Raw genomic sequence first — 23,291 nt, 5'->3', positions numbered from 1 at the left:
TCAACGACCCTATTTACATTTTATTTAAGGGGGTGCTTGTGGGGGTCAAAGGGCAACTTCAGTAGTCAAGAATCGAACTCAAGTTTGGCTGCAAGCACCTTTACCCCCAGAGCCATCTCCATGCCCCCCTAAATGATTCAGTCCACTCAGCTCCCTCCTTTTCTTTTCGAGTCTCAGAATGGGAGACGGGGCAGCTTCCTAGCTGCATGAAAAGCTCTAAGCCCTGGCTGGGGGGCTAGCAAGAAAAGGGGTTGCCTGGTAAACCCCCAGGGACTCTGGCAAAATCAGTAGCCCCCACCCTTCCAACCTCCTAGCCACCCCTGAATGGAAGTTGCTTAGTATGTATGGTTGATTGCATTTGACTGGGTGAGACTCTCATTGCTGAGACTCTCAATATATGTCACTGTGAATAAAGATGGATTTGATTGTGTGTGCTTTGGGGTAGTTTGTATGTTGGGTGACCCCACAAATCTGAGACAGTTTGGGGGGCTGGGCATAAGTGTTCCTTCCTATCAGGTGTGTAGCCTTACATGTTGGAAAGAGGCAGCGATTTTATGTTTCAGCACGATAAGGCCCAGGCTGGGGCTGCAGTACCTGAAAAAGGGGAGGGGGAGAGGGTGACGCATGATGTCGTCGGTGTTTACCAGTGGTCTCCTGTGTTTACAGGCGGGCTGCGTGGAGGGGCAGCATAGGCAGTCTTTCATAGCTGGCGCTTCCCCTGCTTGGAGCAGATCGGACAGTTCCTGCTACCCCACGGTCTGTGACCTGTGCCCCAGGGAGGGGTATTAAGGTGTGCTTGTGTCGAAGGTGTGTTTGGGTTGGGGCTTCGTGGGGCAAGTGCACCTGCACCTTCCCTATACTCCAAAATGGCAAGACTCGTCGGGGGGCTTCGGCTTTTCGTGGTCGTTTTCGTGTGTGCATCTATGATCATGTGCATCTTCCACATCTTTGTGGTGTGCATTTGGGTCCTTCTGGGCTTTTGACCCGCGCGCCATGTGTGCGCGGGACCAAAGCCCTAAGTGTCTTACTATGTCTGTGAGCGTTTTGTATTCTGAGTGCGTGCTAGGGCTTTCGCCCGCCCGCCCGGCTTGGTTCCTGAGACTTGCGCTAAGCGGGCCTGTGCGAGCACCTCCACCGCCTCCGCCGCGTGCTGTCCTGTGTGCGGACCGCGTGCCCATCGTGCGCAGGTACCCGTCTAGCCAAGAGTGCGGCCCGCGTGCGCAAGCCGCTTCCGGGCGCCGCGGCGCTGGGGGGCGGCCCCGCCAGGGGGTGGGTCACCGGGACTGGCCGGCGCCTGCCCCGTGCGCGCGAGGCGTGGGCGTGGGCGGGGGCCGCGGGGGGGGACCGACAGTACGAAAAGGCGGCGCGCGGGCCGCAGCCGCAGCTCCTGGGCGCCCCGCACCTAGTAGTGTGCGCCCCGGTGCAACCCTGGCTTTCTCTCCGTGGGACACCCGTGCCCCCTTCATCGTCCGCAACCAGAAGCCCAGTGCAGCCCCCGGAGCCCCCTCTGCACCGCCGCTGCTCCCCGGACCCCGACCCAGGCCGCCCCGAGATGACCGCGACCGGAGCCCTCCTGCGCGTCCTCTTGCTCCTGCTGGCTTTCGGCCACAACACCTATGGTGAGCCCCCCTGGCGGCTTGGCTCGCGCCCCCTCTGGGGAAGCCTGCGATGCCCCGCCGACCACCCCGCAGACCACCCTGTACTCCCTGTCCCATGTGCCCCAAGTCCCGCCCGTCCCGCCTAACCCTAAGCCCCGCACTGAGCCCACCTCACCCTCCCTACGCCACTCTTGCGCGCCGAGCCCAGTCCTGGGGTCCCGAGGTTTGCGGGAGGTGGAGGGTCCCAGCACCTTCTTGCCCGGCAGAAGTGGCGTTCGGAGGGGTGTCATTGCGCGGATTGAGGAGGTATGGAAAAAGGAGGCTGCTCTAGGAGGTATTTTATTTAAGAAAAAGAAAAAAAACGGCCCTGGGTGCAACTTTGGGGGTGTCTGAGCTGCGTATGTGCTTAGGAACAGGTCTTGGGGGCTTTGGGGGGATGACTTTGCAGTTGTAGCCCCCAATTTCCAACAGGAGCAAAGCTGGAGCCCCTCCTGCGTGGCGTGTTTTCTCTAGGTGAGGGGCTGCGACACTTCTGTCTGCAGCGGCCATCTGTCACTGGCAGCGAGAGAATTGCCCCCTTCCCGCAGCGACCCCAGCCCCCACTGCGCCAATGGTTGTGTGTGAGGGGCGGGGGGGGCTGTCTGGAAAGCCCAAGAGCGTTTGAGTGGGTGCATACAGTAGGTGTCTATTAGTGTTGGTGTCAGAGAGGCCCTGCAGAGCTATTGCGCAGTTCTTTTAACGTGACCAGTGTGGGTGGGGGAAGCAGGAGAGACAGGATTCAGCTGTCTGGTATAACTAGGGTTAATCTTGGGGGGAATCTAGTCGCTTTACCTGAGAGCCAGTCAGGTGGACTTGTCTGAGCTTTCCCAGACACCTCAAAATCTCCCCTTTAGCTCACTTTGCAAAAGCCTGAATGGCGGGGGATCAAAGGCTAACTCTTCCTTGCCCCCTATTCCTACTTTTAGTGGTCTGGGGGTTCCTATTTTATTTGGGGAGAAAGGTGTCTGTTTTGCACTTGGCGAATCAGGAGTATGCTGTGTTTATCCCATGGCTGGAAACACACAGGATTGTTTTCCTGGGTAAGTCGAGGCACATCCATCTACAGACGAGAAGTGCCTACTGTGTGCCAGGCTGGAAGGATCCAGTAGGGGGTCTTTGGATCCCCCCCTGCTGAGGGGCAGTGGGCCATTTGAGAGGAAATGGTTGTCACAGGTCCTGCAGGCCTTGTGAGGTGATTGCGTACTTCGTTTTTCTTCCTCAGGGGCTGAATGCGACCCTGCCTGCGACCCCAAAAATGGATTCTGCGAGGATGACAATGTTTGCAGGTAATGGAGTAAGCTGTTTGGGGGCCATGGTGGGGTCCTGTGGGGTCTTGGAGCCCGGCTAAAGAGAGGGGGGTGCTTTGCTATTAAAAACTGCGTCACATCTTCTTTCTCCTGCAGATAACTGGTGGGAGGGGGGAGGAGGACAGGAAGCAGGAGAAGGGGGGCAGGAGAAGGGGGGGCAGGAGGAAGGGGGGAAGGAGAATGGCTTACAGGGTGAGACCAATGGACGTCACTGCACCAAATGTGGTTCCTGTGGGGGTCTGGAAGACCCTCGTGTCTCTGAACTAGAGGACCTTCTCTGAGCCTTCCATTCAGGTGACTGCTGCTTGCTCCAGAGACCCACTGGCCTGGCACCACCAAGGGTTCTCCATTCAGCAGACAAACAGCCTGAGCCCCCTTTGGACCCCTGCTCCCCTCATGTGCCCCCCTCTCTCCCCTTTGTTCCCACAGGTGCCAGCCCGGCTGGGAGGGCCCCCAGTGTGACCAGTGCATAACCTCCCCCTGGCTGCGTCAATGGAGTCTGCGAGGAAGCATGGCAGTGCATCTGCAAGGATGGCTGGGATGGGAAACTCTGCGACATAGGTGGGTACCCTCACCCCTTTCCCTCCCCACTCCCACCCCTCACCTGGAGCTATAACCCAGAACCCCTAAGGCTCTCTGTTTGTACTACGTGGTCTAGAGTGCGTATACATTTCCTGCTGGGCCTCAAATGCCTATATTTTGATCACCTCAGCTCTGTGGGTCCCCAGACTTGGGGAGGGGGTTCTGAGAAACTGCCTGTTGAATAAAGAGTCACAAAAATAAAAACACAACATGCCCAGGTGGCTGTACCAAGGACTGGGGCTACTTGCACAGGTTGCTGGAGCTGGGAGATTGGGGGGGTCTCCTGTGTTATGCTGTGGGTGGGGGTGATTCTCGGGGGCTCACACATCAAGAAAGGGGAGGCAACAAACAAGTAGGGGAGGGGTGACTGGAGCTGAGTGGTGATTGTGGGGGCTGAGGATGAATCATCAGGAAGGACAAGGTTGGGGGGGCAGTCGTGTGTTGCAGGCGGTTGGTGACGCTGGTGGGGAGAAGGGTTAAGGTGCAGACTGATGTTGCCTGCTGATTTCATTAATTTGTATAATCTTTGTAGACTGACAGCTGCATTGTTGTAGTTCATTTGCCAACCCTGACCCCAAAGTCCAGGCAAACTGAAGTCTTGGGGAATAAAGGGTGTGTGCCCACCCCATCCCCACCCTAGGGATGATACCCCAGCAGGGAGGCAGACGGCTAGGTGCCCCAGGACCTGTCTCCTTAACACTGCCAGTGACGCATAGGGAAAACAAAGATCAGAGAAGCAAAGGGGCTTCTGTACCCCAAATTGCCTATGGTCCCCCTCTCCTCGAGTGGTAGTATGGTGGGTGGGGGAAGGTTTTTGCTGCAGCTGACTCATGCTCTGGTCACAGCCCTGCAGCCCCTTGCTGCTGCTGCAGCTGCTGCAGCTGCTGCAGCTAAGGATGCTCTGAGGTGTTTGGGGATGCTAGAAAAACACTGACCACGGTTAGGCTTTTAGCCTGGACCCCATCCTTCTAGATATCTGAATCCAGAACAGCTTTCCAGACAGAATTCTCCCTCACAGGTCCCTCAGCATACATACATAGCCCCTCTCCATCAGATTCACAAAGGCTATCTGCCTGGGTAGAGATGGTGGGGGTTGAGGGTTGTCCCAGGAGGGATATAGCCCCTGGGTAATTGCTGTCCCTCTCCCTTTCTGCCTGCCTGGCCACAGCTGCTATTCAAGCAGAGACAACCCCCCCCCATCCCTCTCTCCTTGCAGCAGCTCATCCACCCCCTGTCTTTGGGGTTGAAGGCTCTGGGAGTTGGTATTTAGGGGGACTGAGCAATATAGTTTTGGGGTGGTCGCCAAAGCTTTATCTTAAATTCAAGATTCCAAGTGGTAGGAGAGCAGAGGCAGAGAAGCCAGAGCCAGCTACAGAGGCTCAGTGTTGGCTCTATCCCGGAAAGATAAATCCTCTTTAGCTTCCCTTGAACCATGCCTGGCTTCTCCACCAACATGGTGCTCAGAATTCCCCATGGAAGCCTCTCTCCCCTCCACCAGGGTGCAGATCTCTTTGAAAAAGGAGAGAGAAATGTCCACCTGTGGTTTCAGCATCGGGAACCCTTTCCCTGGGGCGGGGCCGGGTGGGGCGCCCGGGGGGGGGCTGCCTTCACTTGCAGTCTCTGGGCAGTCCGGGGTTTCTACATCTCACATTATAGAAAACACCCATAGATCAGCTAGAGAGCTTTTCCTTTTCTATGGAGGGAAACTGAGGCAGAGCAGGAAGGAGCTGACCTCCGTGGGGCAGCAGGTTGGAGCAGCCACAAAGGGTCCCTTCCTGACGCTGCCGGCCAGCTGGGGTCTCCTTGCCCCAAGCCCCTTTGTTCAGCTGGTCCCTGGCTTGCTGAGCCCAATAATGAAGTAAGCCTCACGGGTGGGGGTCGGGGGCCGCCAAAGCACTGGAAAAACAGCAGCAGCGGGCATGGAAACCCGAGTAAACAGGAGAGCGCTCAATAGTTCTAATTTTGCTGCCTTCAAAAGATGCAGCTTTTTTCTTTTTTTTTTTTTACCCTCAGACCCCCTTAGTTCAGAACTAGAGAACAGAAGGACCACCGGTGGGGAGGCAGCCCCGGAGCTAAATTAAACTTCCGGTTTCCTGATGGAGGTCTTAGATGGGAAAGTGTGAAAAGCTGGTGTCCCCACCCCGCCCCTGCACCCCCCCCTGCAAATATCAGCCTGTACTGGTTCCCAAGGTGGCAGAGACCCCCTCCCCTAAATGTGAGAAGCTGAATGTGAGAAAGGAGACTTGAGGGGATCTTGGCTCACTCCCTGTTTTACGGAGGGACAAAGGCTTCTTCGGCAAAGGTCTTGCTAGGAAAAGGGTGCAGCTGCTTATCTTGGTTACCCGTGGCCTTGACTTTCTCACTGGTGACCTTGTAGTTAAGCTCCTGACCCTCGGCACTTCAGGACTTTGGGGGGGGGGATCACTACAACCCTTCCAGCTCCTTGCTGCTGTGCCTCAGTTTCCCTCCATAGAAAAGGAGAAGCTCTGCAAACCCCACTAGGAAATCACTAGCAGAGCTATTTGGGGTTCCTGTCACACTGGCGTCTGAAAGGGAAAGCTAAGTCCTGGCTTTTCTGCCTCTCAGATATGCGGGCTTGTACCTCAACCCCCTGCGCCAACAATGGAACCTGTGTGGACCTCGAGAAGGGTCAGTACGAGTGCTCCTGTGCCCCCGGGTTCTCTGGAAAGGACTGCCAGAACAAAGCTGGACCCTGTGTGATCAATGGGTAAATATTCTCACCTCACCCTTAAAGACCTTTTCAGCCTAACCCCCGTAGGACCTGTCGCCGGATAAAAAAAGGAGTGCTCCAGGCAACCCGGGCCCCATCTAATGCTCTGCCAGAGTAGGGGGCTTTTATGGAGGGATGTGTCATTTCCATAATTTTTTCAAATGGTCCTGAAGGCAATTTCATATTCCCCTGATGTTCCCAAGCCCCGGTGCCAGTGAATGACAGCAGACTGAGATGGGGACAGAGATGGCAAACTGTATAATTTTCTAAAGGCTACATAATAAGAGAGCAGAGTTCAGCAGGACCAGCCTGTGAAACCCATTTACCATATGGGGGGGGGAGTTTAGGACATTACAGTTGGGTTTTCTGGGATGTCTGAGGGGACTGGAGGAGATGGGAGGGGGCGCTAGTGGGGAAGAGACTCTGGGATACTGCAGAGGCTTTGAACAGTCAGGATCATAGGGGTCTTCAGATCTGTATTCAGGAAGGACATTGGCCATAGTGACCATTGAACTCCACGGCAGTTTATTGGCAAAGGGGAACAACACAGGACAAGACCTTTCAACTTGTTCTGTTCTAACAGACTTGATCTAGTCTGTCAAAATAGAGCCTGGGGGCCCACGGGAAGTTTTCAGAGCCCAGCGACTTGCAGCCCTAGGGCTGGCTGAAGCTGCAGCGCTTATTCCTTGTGTGTGTGTGTGTGTGTGTGTGTGTGTGTGTGTGTGTGTGTGTGTGTGTGTGTGGGTGCTTTTCTTTCCCGGAGTTTTGGCATTTATCAGATGACAAAGGACTAGCTTGTTTAAAAGCACTCACATTAAATGCTCCATGTGCTCCGCTCTGAGCACACAGCTTCAGATTGGATTGCCATTAAACAGTTCACCAAAGATGCCACTCGTAGATGCTACCCGGATTTCTTTCACCGAGAGCCCCCAGGGCTTTCCTCCATAATAGCTGGCTGGGCCCATTCCACCGGAAGTACAATAATAAAGAATGGGGTGTGGCACGGGGCACACACTGGAACCCCGACTAACAGCAGATCTCCTTCCTCTTGGGGAGCCCAGGGACCATGCTCTTTCTTGCCGTCCTCATGTGAGGGATCTTACCTACACTTGGACTGTTACTAATGCTCCCTCTCCTAACCTCAGTTTCCCCATCTGTCTAGTGACTGACAATGTATGCTCTGGCCTGAGACGGGGGAGGGCATGAGAGGTTGCTTTGGGTTCCAGGCTGACATCATGACAGGGGTGAGGTGTGCGTGCGCCCCACCCTTGAGCAGCTGCTGAGCTTCCAGGCCAGGGGTTCCAGTCCCAGGTGCCTCCCTGGCTGGCATTTTACCCTTCTTAGCCAGATGTGTTCTGAGCCCTGCCCTTTTGTCAGCTCCAAAGGAAGGGACAGAGAAAGGAGCCTCGCCTCTGCCCCCTGCCCCTACTGCTCTGTCCTCGCCCCACCCCCGGGGGCCCTTAACCACGTCTATTGTTCTATCAGCTCTCCCTGCCAGCACGGGGGTGCCTGTGTGGATGACGAGGGCCGGGCCTCGCATGCTTCCTGCCTGTGCCCCCCTGGCTTCTCTGGCAACTTCTGCGAGATCATTGCCAACAGCTGCACCCCTAACCCATGCGAGAATGATGGCGTCTGCACCGACATCGGGGGCGACTTCCGTTGCCGCTGCCCAGCTGGATTCATCGACAAGACCTGCAGCCGCCCGGTGAGCAGCTGCACCAGTGGCCCGTGCCTGAACGGGGGCACCTGCCTCCAGCACACCCAGGTGAGCTACGAGTGTCTGTGCAAGCCCCCGTTCATGGGTCCCACGTGCGCGAAGAAGCGCGGGTCCAACCCCGTGCAGGTCACCCATCTGCCCAGCAACTACGGGCTCACCTACCGCCTGACCCCCGGGGTGCACGAGCTGCCGGTTGAGCAGCCCGAGCACCGCATCCTGAAGGTGTCCATGAAAGAGCTCAACAAGAGTACCCCTCTCCTCACCGAGGGACAGGCCATCTGCTTCACCATCCTGGGTGTGCTCACCAGCCTGGTGGTTCTGGGCACCGTGGCCATCGTCTTCCTCAACAAGTGCGAGGCCTGGGTGTCCAACCTGCGCTACAACCACACGCTGCGCAAGAAGAAGAACCTGCTGCTGCAGTACAACAGCGGCGAGGAGCTGGCGGTGAATATCATCTTCCCGGACAAGATCGACATGACCACCTTCAACAAGGAGGCTGGCGACGAGGAGATCTAAGCAGCATTCCCCCAGGCCCTTCCCTATTATGGGGGTTCCGTAGAGCTCACTATATGCGGTCTGTGCTTCTCTTTGTGGTAGAGCTTGCTCTCTTTTGTGTGAAATCTAGTGAACGCTACGCTTACGTATATTGTCTTTGCATCGCTGTGTGACACGCTGCCATGCTTTCAAGAACCCCCTCCCTCCCCCTTAATGCATGATAATGAATAATAATAAGAATTTCATCTCTAAACGAGTTAAAGAAGTAAGTATGTTATTCTAGACTCTTAAGTATCAATATATCTATCAGCATTTTGATTATAAAATCGAAAAGACCAAAAAAAAACATTGTAACAGAACCAGGATTTGCTGGTGAGGTCCCTCTCCCAGGGGGGTTTCAACCACCAACTCCTCGTGCAACACACACGCATTCGAACTTGACCACTCACTGTGAAAAGGGCTAAACTCTTTCCTTCGTTAATTCTCACACACCACTTCGATTCTCACTCACACCCAGTCTCACACCGCAACCCTTAGATCTTGCTGATTGATTTGTCAACTTTGCAGTGTGTAGTGGCTGTGTGTCAGGCAGAGAGAGCCCCCAGGTTGGCTGCTGGCAGACAGGTAAGGACCTAGTCCCAGCCCTGCTGCTCACTCGCTGTGTGATCCTTGGCGAGACCCCCATTCCCAACCCTGGGCCACCTCCCCACCCTCTCTTGAGGGAGGGGTGCAAACATCCAAACCACCAAGGTCCTCTCTAGCTCCAAAATTCAGAATTAGGAACGAGGGATATATACCAAAACACTTCCTGACTCCATGGAAAGGATCTGATGGAGACTTGGTCTCATCCTGGGATCCGAAAGATTTTTGGCCTATCCTGGCTGTACACTTGATATCGAGGTCGATCCCAATAGCGTTTCTCAAAGTGGGGAGCCTCCTGGCTCATGTCCAGTTTGGGAAAAATAGGCCCCTTTAGGTCAAAATGTGCCATTTGGTGTTGCCTCTTGAGCAACCTACTCCCCGCCCCAGCTGAGCCCTGCCCCAGTCCCATACCCGCAGACTCCACCCTACACTTGCCCCTTACCCTATAGAGCAGAGATGATATGCTTTCAGACGTAAGTGTACCTTGAACCACAAGTGCCCCCTGGCAGAATCTGAGCGAGCAACGCATCCCTCACCAAGGTTTTCACAGGCTTTAGTGGAAATTGCTGCTTGTGGGGTGTTTTCTAGTTCTATGGCGAAAAGTAGGATAGCTCCTGTCCACAGCCATGGATGTACCTTTGTGTTGCTGGGACTACAACCCTCAGATCCCAAAACACCTAGCCAGTTTCTGAATTATGAATTTGATTTTTTTAAAAGAGCATCTATCTTTTTTTGCAAAATAAAAAAACAAAATATAACAAAAAAATCCATAGAAAGAAATGGACTAGAGTCCTGTGTAGCTGCCCAGCTCTTGTTTGGGGTCTGCTTGCTACACAGTCCTTGGGTCCCAGTTAGGAATCCCTTGCTTCTTAAGTTACTTGGGTAGGAACCTATGCTCTTAGCTTTAAGTGTGAACATCATGTTTACCTTGCTCTGTCTACTTGCTTGCAAGTCATTGTCACCATTATCTACTGTCGTTCAAGTCGTGGTCACAGCACACACTCACAATTTCATGGTCATCACCCATTGGTCATGCGCGCCACCGTTGTCACACATTTTCGACCTTGTCACCCACCAACCTCTACCCTGGGGTCATTTCATTATCTGGAGCCCTGACTCAAAGAATCTCTTCCCAGCCATTGGTCATTCATTGATCATTATTCAGTCCAAACCCGTTCAAGTCCCTGGAACCCCTCCCCATTTTGCCCCACCCTTATCCTGATGAGGGTGTGTCCCAACTCCCCAAATACCTGCCACCTCTCACCGTCCCCCTGGTCCCTTTCCTTCCCATCCTCCCTCCTCCCAGGTCCCCTTCCCTGCCTCCACCCCCCACCCCCTGAGGCCAACTGCTTCCATCAGGTCACCATCCCATCTCACTTTGAGTTTGTTTTAAGAAATAAAAAATTAAAAAAGAAAAAAAATCGTAGCTATGGATATATTCCAGGCTGGTTGTAAAGCCGCCTGGTCTTGTTTTGTTCAACGTGAGACGTGGACAGAGTCTGCTAACAATTCTGTTCCTCAGTTTCCCCAATGTGAAACTCTACAATTGGACAAAACAGACTATTTATCCACTCCACTTTTTCTTTTTGATCTCCATGCTGTGGAGAGCAGCCCAGCCGTGTCTCCGATGACAAAGGCGGGGCCAGGCTGTTCTCCCAGCAAGTCCTCATCCATCCAAAAGATTCATCATCCACCATTCATGCAGTCAGGGAGTGCTTCCAAGCACCTGTTGAGTGTAAGGCGCTGTTCTTGGAGCTGTGGGATGCTTGGGCTGAGGGGCACATTCTGGGAGGGGAGCAGATACGCAGGTGTCCCCAAGAAGCCAAGCACAGTGCAGGTAAAAACAAGCAAGACACCGTGGGAGAGTCCTGAGCAGAGCCTCCTTCAGAGCGCTACCATCTCTCAAGAAATCAGCATCCACCCACCGATGAGGCCGCCCTGCCAAAATTCCACGACCTCCGCTTCCTACACGACAGGAGCAGCGTTTGTTTGCAGTCTCACCACGGTCTTCACGTGTTTGGTGTAGTCCGACGGGTTGAGCTGCTTAAAAGAGCTGTCTGGGACATGTTCGTTAATTGGATTCCAAATTCACAATGGCGATAATTCTGCAACCAAACAAAACGTCAACGAAATGTCCATCACGGCACTCTTTCTAGCCTCCCCGACTCTTTGCAGGCAAGTCCAGAAGCAATGCAAAAACAAAACAACAACCTTGTGAACTGCAAAATAAAGGAACAAGGGCTTTTATTTGTGTTTGCTGTTTGTTATTCTAGCCCTTCCCGGTGACGGCCTTCAACAAAGGCCCCAGGGTACTGAGAGTTCTGCTTTGGCCCAGCCCCAGCTCTGCCTCAAGGTTAAGGGGTGAACCCTGGGACCTCCACACATCACCTGCCCTGCTTTTACCCGGAGAAACTTAAATCCGGGCCATTTCCTGATCACATGGGGCCCTGAGACCAACACCAGGGCTTGGGAGACCTTGTCTATGTCTAGCTACCTAAGTGCGGCTGCCCATGGGAGATGTGGGTGGATCTGGAACACGGGAGAGGGGACCAAGAGACTCAGACATGAGTAGCCAGCTCTTCCCACCCACCAAGTTTGGGACCAGAGTTCTGTGGAATCCTACATGGACTTTCCATGGTTATTAGAGGGTGGTTCCTAAGATGAGAGGGAGTATATAGGTTGAGGGACACCCATGGCAGGTGGGTGGAGTCCTTTTATACTCCCAATTCAGTCTCTGGGAGTCTCGGTGGTATCTGCTTCTCCTCTAACCCCCAGGGTACCATTAGCCATGCATCCAGTCAGTGAGAGTACCCCTCCCAGTGTCCCAGTCGGGAGGACCACCTCACACCTGCAGCCTTGGGAGCCTCAGTGTAGTCCCTGCTGGTGCAGGAAGTGACCCCTGGTTTGATGTCCCAGCTCTGGCCTCTCCCATGACCTGTCCCTTACCTACCCAGCTGCCCAAGCCCAGGACCTAGCCTCTCTAGGGGGTCACCTCCCTACACTGCCAGCACTCCTGACTCCCCTTGCCTCTTTTTGGCCTCATCCTCTGCTCCTTAGAGGCCCAGGCCCATTTTCCCTCTGTGCTTCCGTCTTTCTACCATGGCCATCTCCTTGTGAGTACAAATGAAGCAGAGTACACGGGAGGGACTGGTGGGGGACATCCGATCCTAGACACGGACACTGTTTTAAAAGCTATAGAAAAAAAAAGCTATAGAAAACAGCATGGTCGTGTGGAGTTAGGAAACAAGGACATTTGCACAGGGAGCACATTTCCAGTGACGCCATTAACCCACAAATTCTTCAACATAACCAGTGGGATAGAGAAATATCCCAGCAAATAAGGCCAACCTAACCCAGGAGCTCCAGTTACTGGAGTAGGAGGCACCCAGTGCTAACACTGGGTGACAGTCACCTTTCTTCACCTCTAAGGAAAGAAACAGACCCTCAATAAAATAGCCACGTGGGCTTTTAAGGATGGCCGAGAGTGTTTTCTAGAAAAGCGAGTCTTACCAGATGTTAGATGAAATGTTCAGGAGCCTGAGAGGCCTTGGGGGGGGGATGCCCAGAGGTACGGGGTAGGCTTGGGTCAGGATGGACCACGGTGCTGAGATGCATCCTGAGCTCACAGCATGGGGACAGCGGTGGAAAATCCCCCATGGCTACAGTTAGGTTCCAGAGGCCTTTGTGCTAGAGGCTAGACCCCGGGAGAGGGAGGAGCTCTTAAGAGATGGGGCCAAGTGGGGGTCTTTACGTCATTGGGGTCATGCCCTTTGGGGCCTCAGCCTCATCCTCTCTATGTGGCTTTCCTCCCGTGAAGTAGGTACTTTTGCTCAGCAATGAGTCCCCTCCAGGATACACCCCACAAGCTCCATTGGTGGGGCTAACTACATCCTCAAACATGGAGAGCTAAAATAAACCTTCATAACTTAATTACCCTGGGCGCTTGGTATAGTCATGTAAGACCTGGGCAGGGAGATACACCCTTGTAGTCAGGAGCCAGGCCACACAGGCCCCCAGCACAGAGCTGCCCACTGGACAGTTGGGTTTCAGAGCCCAGCTCCACTCCTGGGACACCTGGAAAGCCACGCTGTGTGAACTGTGCTTGATTTCTTCAGTCTTATAGTGGTGAGGAAAGTCTCCCTGTCACCCCAACAAAGACCCTGCTCAATGGAAACCCCACTACTTACTCAGAGGACGGCAGAAACCCAGGCCCAGCGCAGCTGTGCAGGAGGACTGTGCTTGCCCAGCCTGTGGAGGGGAGTGGGCTTGGCATGTTGCAATGATGAAAACACAAGGCGTGACTAGACTATGACCCAGGAATTCGTGCAAAGAAGGAGATACGAGGGTCTCGGTCAGAGAGAGACAAGCAAGGTTCATCCACAGCCCCTTCATGTCATAAACAGCTTGTCTTAAATCACTATCCAGCATCCTACTAATCAGGGTGTAAGGAGATACGAGGGTCTCGGTCAGAGAGAGACAAGCAAGGTTCATCCACAGCCCCTTCATGTCATAAACAGCTTGTCTTAAATCACTATCCAGCATCCTACTAATCAGGATGTAAGGCTGGGGATGCACAGTGGGTGATGTGAAAGGACCAAGTTCTCAGCACAGAGGGGACAGAGGGCAGGGAGAAGAGACAAAGGCAGGAGACAGAGGAAGAGGGAGAAGGGAGGGGAACAAGGGGAAGGGGGCAGGGGTATATGTCTTGTGGGGGGCAATAACGATGACTAAGGACTGCCTCTGAATAGAGAGGAGACAGGGGCAAACAGGAAAATGGCAGTTTACAAAGGGAAAAGGGAAAACCCCGTGTTAGGATGAGGTGTTTAATTTTTTTTTTTTTTTTTTTTTTTTTTGGTTTTTCGAGATAGGGTTTCTCTGTGGCTTTGGAGGCTGTCCTGGAACTAGCTCTTGTAGACCAGGCTGGCCTCGAACTCACAGAGATCCGCCTGCCTCTGCCTCCCGAGTGCTGGGATTAAAGGCGTGCGCCACCAACGCCCGGCGAGGTGTTTAATTTTAATTGTGCATGCTAATTAGGTGAGCCAAAGGGGCCTTCTCTCCGCCCCCCCCCAGAGCTGAGGACCAAACTGAGCTAAACCCCCAGCTCCTCCCAAAGTGGTCCTTTGATCGCTGGGCTTCTGTACTTCCATGACTGAACCTCGGTAGTCAGCCACAGGAGGAGGAAGTGGCCAAAAAAGGGGGGCCAGCAGCTGGGCGGTGGTGGCGCACGCCTTTAATCCCAGCACTCGGGAGGCAGAGGCAGGCGGATCTCTGTGAGTTCGAGGCCGGGCTGGACCGACAGCCTCTAAAACAATACAGAGAAACCCTGTCTCGTAAAAACCAAAAAAAAAAAAAAAAAAGGGGGGGGGGCAGCTTTAGAATGTAATCTAATGGATTTTAGCAAGGCAGAGGGAAATGGAAAGAAGGTCAAGGCCTTCCCGAGTTCCATGAGACCCTGTTTCAGAATCAAAAACAAAAACAAAAATGAAGATGGCTCATCAGAAACTTGCCACCAAATCTGGTGATCTAAGTCTGGGAGAGACTAAGATGAGAGAGAATCAACAAGTTATCTCCTGATCCCTACATGCTTCCTTTTCCCAATAAAAATAACAATAATAATATAAAACACCAAAAAGCAAAGTGATAACAAAAGCCAAAAAGAGCAATTAGCCAAACAAAACCCAACCCAGACAAAGGGCTATCCTGCACTACACATCACAGCTTCCAACACCTCTATGATGGACGATGGGGAGCAGAGCACAGAGTGGGTTTTTTCTTTTCTTTTGATGGGGGGACTACAAGGGTGGAGGGCAGACATAGAATGACTGAGAAATGAGTGGCATTGAGGTGCATGCTGTGAAATTCCCAAGGATTCAATAAAAAAATGTTAAATAAAAACAAAGCAGATACAGCCCAAGAAGTCAGCAAGACAGGAAACATACCCTTTGATTAAAAACAATGATTTGAGTAATTAAAATTGTATCATTGTTTAAAATAAAACTTTCTATAGGAGTAGCAAGTCTCTAATTAACCTCTGAATTAATGAGTTTGATTCTATCAATGTGTATTAGATTACCTGATAATATCATTCTGAATTTTAGCTGGGGAAATAATGAGAACAAGTAAGAAAAATAACCACCAACTAAAACAGGAAAGTCCGGGGGAAAGTATGTAGTCAAAGGTGGTGTGCACCCCTTTAATCCCAGCTCTGGAGAAACAAGAAGCTGGTATCTGTGAGTTTGAGGCCCCCTGGGTCTACAGGGAGAGTTCCAGGTCAGGCAGGGCTACATAGTAAGACCCTGTCTCAAAAAACCAAACAAAACAAATCGTGGCTTAGGTCTGGCAGGTGTTTTTCAGCGTAAAAGGGAACGCATGACTGGAGCAAAATAGCTTTTGAAAGGATCTCCGTCCCTCGTGCCCCTGTACTTAATCATAAATACAGAGAGACTTCAAAGTCTGGCTAGTTAATGCATCTCAACCAAGGAGATAATTAGTAATTCTGGTGACATTCTTCATTGTCAAAGCTTGATGGGTGGCATCAGAATCTATTGGGTAAAAGTCAGGGATGCTGGTGAATGGCCCACAAGGCACAGGACAGCAAAGAAGATTCTGTCCCCAATGTTTATAACCCAGGGGAGAACCCAGAGTAAGGGCGTAGGTCAGGGCCAGGCTTTTAAGAATGGCACACTCTCATGTAAAGCACTGTGTGTCATTCAGTTAGAAACCTATGGAACATTGCTAGATTGTGGCTTCTAGTGTTACCAATGACGACATTGAGGCTCAAAGAAGTAAACACCCACATGCATCCAAGACCACTGGGTTAGACAGTTAGACTTGACTCCTATTGACATACACAGCCAAGTGTTCCTGTCTGTTCATTGCTGCGGTTTGCTCTTGCCTTCTGGTTTTCTTAGTTTCCTTGCTCCATTAGGGAACAGTTTCAGGTTGTTTCCCTCCCAGCAGGCCATTGATGAGCAGAGTTCAATGGGGCTCCATCTTGATTATCTTATGGTAAGTATTCCGTGCTCCCTGAGTACCTCCTTGCGGGTCCATTGCACCCCTCAAGCCCTCAGCCCCTGGCAACTACCCAGTGGGATCAAGATGGGGATGAGCTGCCAAGTTGAGGATGAGAATGGAATCAGGATCAGCTGATCACAGGAAGTGATCACAACCACACCCGCTATCCTCTTCAACCTTGCCGAGAGCCCCACTGAGCGTTTCGTTTGCAGCTTAATCAGACTTCTCAGAGATCACAGAATATCGCAGGGCAGTCTTGTATCTGGAAAGCAACACTGTGTTTCTCAAGTCAGACTGGGGACCTTGCCGCTCAAGCTATCAATGAGACTGTCCCCTAAAGGGCCCAATGGTTCCCTGACTGTACCTAGGGTTATCTTTTTTTTATGAGGTTTTTAAAAATAATTTCTTTGTTTTTATCTTACATGCATTGGTGTTTTTGCCTGCAAGTATGTCTGTGTGCAGGCGTCAGAGCTTGGAGTTGCAGACAGTTGTGAGCTGCCATGTTGTGGGTGCTGGGAATTGAACCCAGGTCCTTTGGAAAAGCAGTCAGTGCTCTTAACTGCTGAGCTGTCTCTCCAGCCCCTGGGGTTGTCTTCTTAACTCAGGAATGCATCACTGGAATTATGAACTCAACACCCGTAGACTCCTCCCAAGGCCCCCGGCCATGCAGTGGAAGGTGCTGGATCAAGTGCCAGCTGCTAGAATTGTTTGTGTCTATAAAGACTGTACATCTGCAGCAAGACTATGCCGATGGAGACCTGTGTCTGTTGTGACTAAGATGTTGGATGGATGTGCTTTGTCCTCCAAATACTCTTGGAAGCTCCGTCCCTCGTGTAGCATTACAGTGGTGGTAATGACTCCAATAGTTCCCTCTCTCATGTGCTGTGACACCATCCACCATTTTTTTTTTTTTGGTTTTTCAAGACAGGGTTTCTCTGTATTGTTTTTGAGGCTGTCGGTCCAGCCTGGCCTCGAACTCGCAGAGATCCGCCTGCCTCTGCCTCCCGAGTGCTGGGATTAAAGGCGTGCGCCACCACCGCCCGGCTCCATCCACCATTTTGTAAATCACAGCCGAACAGATGGGGTCATAGGACTTGGCCTTCCAACTTCTAAAACTGTGAGTTAAACAGATGTCCAGGGTGTGTGTGTGTGTGTGTGTGTGTGTGTGTGTGTGTGTGTGTGTGTGTATGTATGTGTGTGTATGTGTGTTCATGAATGTACAGGTTCACACATACATATGTGCATGAAGAGCTTGTATTTTGAGAGGGTACCTTGCTCAAAGATGAACTTTGTTGACTAGGCTGGACTGGCTGGCCAGTGTACCCTAGAGATCTGCCTGTCCCCACCTCCTTAGCACTGCTTCCGTGTGCTACCATGCTTGTTGTGTGTGTGTGTGTGTGTGTGTGTGTGTGTGTGTGTGTGTGTGTGTGTGCGCGTGTGCTAAGGATTGAAATCAGGTCTTTGTGTTTGTACCACAAGCCCCTCGCCAATTAAGCTCTCTAGCCAGCTCCTCTTTTCTTGATAAGTTACATAGCCCCCAGGAGTTTTTCCACAGGAACATAAGATGGCTAGCACCAAAGGTTTGAAAGTTTTACGAATGGCAATTACTATTATAATCTGCATGCATCCATCCAATCACCTCTTCAGCCTGAGAAGGAAACAGATAGATCTTGGATAATAACCATGAATTATTTAAAAATCAAGTGTGTGGCTGCTGTTCTTAATGTGAATTCGTTGACAAAGCCCATCCACACAGGAAGCCCCCAGGATACAGCCCTGCTTTGGTGAGAGCTTTTCCTTTATGTCTGTTAGTAGAGCCCATCAGAGGGAGTTCACTTCCCAACTGTATTGGCAAAGTCAGAGAGAGACACATTATCATTGCTGGATTCAGGCGCTGTGTGGTGGGTGTATCTTTTTCCCCAGCACCAAGCTGCAATCTGCTCCCCAGGAGTTCGGTTGTCTTTCACTTACACAGTGGGTCCTGCTGTTTTGTCACGTGGCATTTCCTCAGCTGGCTGTACCTGGAAACAGGACATATTGCTGAGACACTTGCAGGCCAGAAAATGGGAAATAAATTCCTTTTCCACCTTAGTGGAAACCTGAGCAATCCTGGAGTTTGGGGGACATGTCAGACTATTCTCTCCAGGGTGAAAGACAGATAGTCATGTGTAGGACCTCCCTCTCATATCGAAGAAACACACACTGGTGTCACAGGTCTGTCCTTCCTGCTACACAGAAAGGTAAAACCAAGAGCATTGGCAGGTCCAAGGCTTGCCTGGGCTATGCAGGAATTTCCAGGCGACCCTGAAGAAATCAGAGAGTCTCTGTCTCCAAATAAAAAACAATTATGAAGTCTGGGGTCCTAGATCACTGACAGGATGTTAACCAGGTATGTATGAATGCCCTAGGTTCAATCCCAGAGCAGGGGACACAGAGAGAGAAAAGGATATGGGGAGAGAGAGAGGAAAGGAAGAGAGAGAAGTGAGGAAGAAATGAAAGGAAAAGGAAGGAAGGAGAAGATAGAGGAGTAGAATACAGGAAAGAAGGAGGAGACAGAGCAATAGAATACAGGAAAGAGGAGAAAATAGAGGAGTAGAAAACAGCAACAAAGGAGAAGATAGAGGAGTGGAATACAGGAAGGAAGGGGAAAATTTCAAGAGTAGAATTCAGGAAGGAAGGAGAAAATATTGGAGTAGAATAGAGGGAGGAAGGAGAAAATAGAGGAATGGAATACAGGAAAGATGGAGAAGTAGAGGAGTCAAATATACAAGGAAGGAGTGATAGAGGAGTATAATACAGGAAAAAAGGAGATAGAGGTGTAGAATACAGCAAGGAATGAGAAGATAGAGGAGTACAATACAGTAAAGAAGGAGAAGGTAGTATAATAGAATACACGAAGAAGGAGAAGGTGGAGGAGTAGAATACAGCGAGGAAGGAAAAGAAAAAGTAGTATAATATGGGAAAGAAGGATGAGATACAGTAGTGGAATAAATGAAGGAAGGAGAAGATGGTGGAGAAGAAAACAGCAAGAAAGAAGAGAGAGGAGTAGAATACAGGAAAGAAGGAGAAGATACAGAAGTAGAATACAGGAAGGAAGGAGAAGATAGTGGAGAGGAATAAAGCAAGGAAGGAGAAATAGAAGAGTAGCATCCACAAAGAAAGGAAAAGATAGAGGAGTATAATACAGGAAAGAAAAAGACAGTGGAGTAGAATACAGGAAGGAAGGAGAATATTCAAGAATAGAATACAGGAAAGAAGGAAAAGATAAAGGAGTTGAATATAGGAAGGAAGGACAAGATAGAGGAGTAGAATATACAAATTAAGGAGAAGGTAGAGGAGTACAATACAGGAAAGAAGAAGATTTAGGAGTGGAATACAGGAAGGAAGGAGAAGATAGAGGTGTGGAATACAGGAAAGAAGGAGATGATAGGGAAGAGGAATACTGGAAGGAAGGAGAAGATAGAGGAGTATAATACAGGAAAGAAGAAGACAGTGGAGTAGAACACAGGAAGGAAGGAAGGAGATGATAGAGGAGTAGAATACAGGAAGGAAGAAGAAGATGGAGGAGTGGAATACAGGAAGGAAGGAGAAGAGAGAGGAGTGAATACATGAATGAAAGAGAAGATAGTGGATTAGAATACAGGAAAAGAGAGAATAGAGGAGTACAATACAGGAAATAAGAAGATTTTGGAGTAGAATACAGGAAGGAAGGAGAAGTTAGAGGAATAGAATACAGGAAGGAAGGAGAGAGGGAGTGGGAGGTATGGGGAGGGATGGGGAGGGATGAAGGAGGGAACTGAGGTTGGAATGAAGGAAGGAAGGAATGCAGTGCTCGGGTTTAGAGTTTCTTCCACTACACATCAGTGCTATTTGGACCCACTCACTGGGAACTACTTGACAATTTAGTTCTGAGTGGGACCAGAGCCAGAGGAAGTTTTGCATCAGGCATGTACTGCCCAGCTGCTTTGCCAGTTGAGTCAAGTGACCCAGTAGACTTTGCATTGTTTGAAGTACTCTGACAGGCATTATGATATGAACACCATTAGGAAGATGCATAGAAAATAACCCACAGACGATTGCTCTTTTTTGGAAGATTAATATAACTTTTGATCGGCATTTTCTTCCATGGAGTTAAAACTCTTGAACACAGGATCCAAGCTACCCTATAGCCAGAGATGCTCACTTCATGGACTAGAGTAGCCTGACCCATGTATCTGGCCTTCCAGCTGGGCATGCCCAGCAGCACTCCATCACTGCATGAAGCTGTGTACAAAATCTTGGCTCTCCCAGGTCTAGGCAGGAGGGAATTGTTTGAGAAGGAGGTGACCCAGATAGAGCCCCAGTTCTCTGATGTACCACTTTTTCCCCATCTGCCTGAAATCATGGCTTCATGGGGAGGCTCCCTGTGATCAGTTCACCAAGGAAGAAAACATTTAAGCCTCCTTTTCAGACAGTTCTACAAAATATAGAAGTGCCACCCAAGAGTGAGCAGCAGGGAGGTACGTTGAGGCGGTGATGGACCTACCAGGGAGCAGAATGTGGGTTGTTCATTTTGCCTAGAAGGGGGGGACAGCCATGACTATAGGCCACTATTGCCTCAAGGACTAGGGCTAATAACTTGGAACTGGAATGATTACAATGGAAAACTTAGTGATAGCATCAGGGGGACAAATAGGTACACCTCTAAGCTGCACAGCATGCTGGTGTGTTTGTCCCAGAATTATCACTCAAAGTCAACAAAGGGTTTGCTCAGTAGATGAATATGCAATCAACCAGGTGGGAAGGCTAATTTGTGTGGATCCCAGGATGGCTTTCTCTTGTCTTTGTCATACAGTGTCTCGAACAAAGCAACCCTTTGGAAATTATGGGGTTACGTTGTCTGGTACCATTTGTGTCTCCCTAGAGGACCATCATTCGGGACCATGATTGAGTGGCCAGTTTGTCAAAGGCAGAGACCCACACTGAGTCCCCATGGGGAGCAGTCTACAGTGGGTCAATCGAGGGCTGAAGGCCTGTTTCTATCACAGACAAAGGTGCTGAGCTGACTGGTAGAGCTACAGTTACTCTGCGTGTGAGCTTGCCCTTCCTGCCTATGATGCTCTGTGGACATGATTTCAGCATGATCTCCAACTGTCTGTGCTACCCTCACAGAGTGATCCCACAGACTCAGTGCTAAGACTGTCACCTGACCACTGAATCAACAACTAAGCAGACTTCTTTGCTGGCTGGGACAGGTGACTCCCCTCCATCCTGAGCTGGAGAATTTGATTTGTCCTATGTACCAAGAATAAGGGGAAGATATCTGAAGTGCAGGGAAGTCTAGGGTTCACTTACTACTCCCATGCCCAATGATTAGAACCAATCATACTTTACCTTTGCAATTAAGAGTAAGAGCAGGGCTGGAGATACAGCTTGGTGGCCAGTTGCTTCTTTAGTCTGCATGAGACTCCAGGACTTATCCTTACCACTTCTAAAACCAAACAGACAACCGACCAAAAACCAAACAAACAAATAAGCATCAACCTGAATTAAATGGGGCTCTTGGTGGATCAAGCTCTTCGTGAATGGATGCTTGAGCAATTCCCCAATGCAAGGAGGAGTGGGGTAGCTGACTGTCCCTCAGGCTGAAGGGATACAAAATGGATACCAGAAGGTAGCTGTCAAAGTCAATCAGTGCTGAAGAGATGGCCCACTGGTTAGGAGCACTGGCTGCTCTTGCAGAGGGATTCAATCACATGTTGGCCCACAGCCTTTCTGGAACTCCATTTTCAGGGGATCCAATGTCCTCTTTGATCCCTTTGGGCACTGTGCACACACGGTGTACAGACACACATGTAGGCAAAGAACTCACACAAAGCAAAATAAATAAATGTAAAAGAAAAAGCAAACACTGGTGGTAGCTATGACACTGGTCTTGGAAAGGAGAATGGATAGTTCTGAGGCTGACAGTGTGGTGATCCATACCGGTATAAAAAGCCTGCCCGCCCCCATCTCTCTCCCACACAGCAGAAGATGTCATCACAGCCGCTAACTTTCCGTCTCAGTATTGAAGCTACAAAACCTAGAAAGGGTGGAGTGTGAAGGGAGACGAAGAATCCAGAGGCAAAACATAGGGGCTTTATATTCTCCTCTAGGGGAAGGGTCAGCGTGTATTTTGACTGTTTTTTTTTTAATTTTTATAATTTGGATGGTAAGCACCAGAATCACTGTACCGTATAAATGTGGGTGCCAAATGGACCAGAGGTGGCCTTGGGGACTCTGTCACGAGTCAGTTTTTCATGGTTGACCAGTTGGCTACTCAGAATCCCCACCCCTTGATGTGTCTAGCTAAGAGTGCACAAGATGTGGGCCTCAGGCGAAGGGGCCACAGCCGGTCAGTAACTCCCCCATAGGTGATGGCTGCTGAGCCACAGGGCTCCCCAGGAGGAGAGCAAAAGGGCTCAGCCCATCACTCACTTTGCCTGGCTCCTCCTCCCGTGCCATGAGGAAGGGGCTGTGCTCCCCTTTGTGATGAAAGCCCCAGAACCCAACAGGCCGGTCACACCACCCACAGGAGCCGAAACAGCCGCCACAGGCCTGCCTGTCTCCCTGGGACCCAAAACCACCGTGGATGTGACTCCCTCTTGACCTCCTCACTTTACACACGCCGTCCTTCCTCACATGCAGGCCTTGTGCTCTTTGAACTCCAGCATCATAAGGGAAGGCACTTGCAGAGCCTGTGATCAGCCCCTGTGGTTGAGTGTGAGGTCAAGTTCCTGGAGCAAACGGCTCACTTGCCACTTGCCCTGCTTCAGCGGCTTTGGCTCATGTGGTACAACTCCCGGGCCAACGTTGCTCCCAACCACTGTGCAATTCAGGCCGGCCATCAGAGTGTCAGAGCAGATCATGTTCTCCAGCGTGCCCATTCCCTCAGGAAATACGTCCTTGCTCCCCCAAGCCGGGAACCAGGCCCAGGCTGATGCTGGAGACCTGTCAACCCCACCCACCATGGGCGGCTGTGTTCAGCACGGTCTTGTAAGTTCTGTGCAACTGTCGGGAATTATTGTCACCCTCCAGAGGTCACAATCTTGGGCAAGCAACGTTTTTCATCATTGTAGATATTGTCACCGGAAAGGGTTTAATTATCCATTCATAAAACAGTCACCCTCAACTTTAACATCTGTCGG

At 50.9% G+C, this 23,291-nt stretch overlaps 1 protein-coding gene across 1 annotated transcript; it reads left to right on the top strand.

The window, feature by feature from the left end:
* The first annotated feature begins 1,350 nt into the window (after positions 1 to 1,350).
* Positions 1,351 to 8,725, top strand: Dlk1 (delta like non-canonical Notch ligand 1). The gene is given in 6 exon segments (XM_021226148.2): positions 1,351 to 1,619; positions 2,860 to 2,923; positions 3,374 to 3,422; positions 3,424 to 3,505; positions 6,113 to 6,254; positions 7,743 to 8,725. Coding segments are annotated over 6 exon segments (1,152 nt in total). The 5' UTR covers positions 1,351 to 1,552; the 3' UTR covers positions 8,491 to 8,725.
* The last annotated feature ends 14,566 nt before the right edge of the window (positions 8,726 to 23,291 follow it).

The sequence above is a fragment of the Mesocricetus auratus genome, unplaced genomic scaffold (genome assembly GCF_017639785.1).
Source record: "Mesocricetus auratus isolate SY011 unplaced genomic scaffold, BCM_Maur_2.0 Super-Scaffold_15014, whole genome shotgun sequence".
Lineage (NCBI taxonomy): Eukaryota > Metazoa > Chordata > Mammalia > Rodentia > Cricetidae > Mesocricetus > Mesocricetus auratus.
Note: the sequence above shows the minus strand (reverse complement) of the source record. Positions and strands in the feature narration are given on the sequence as shown.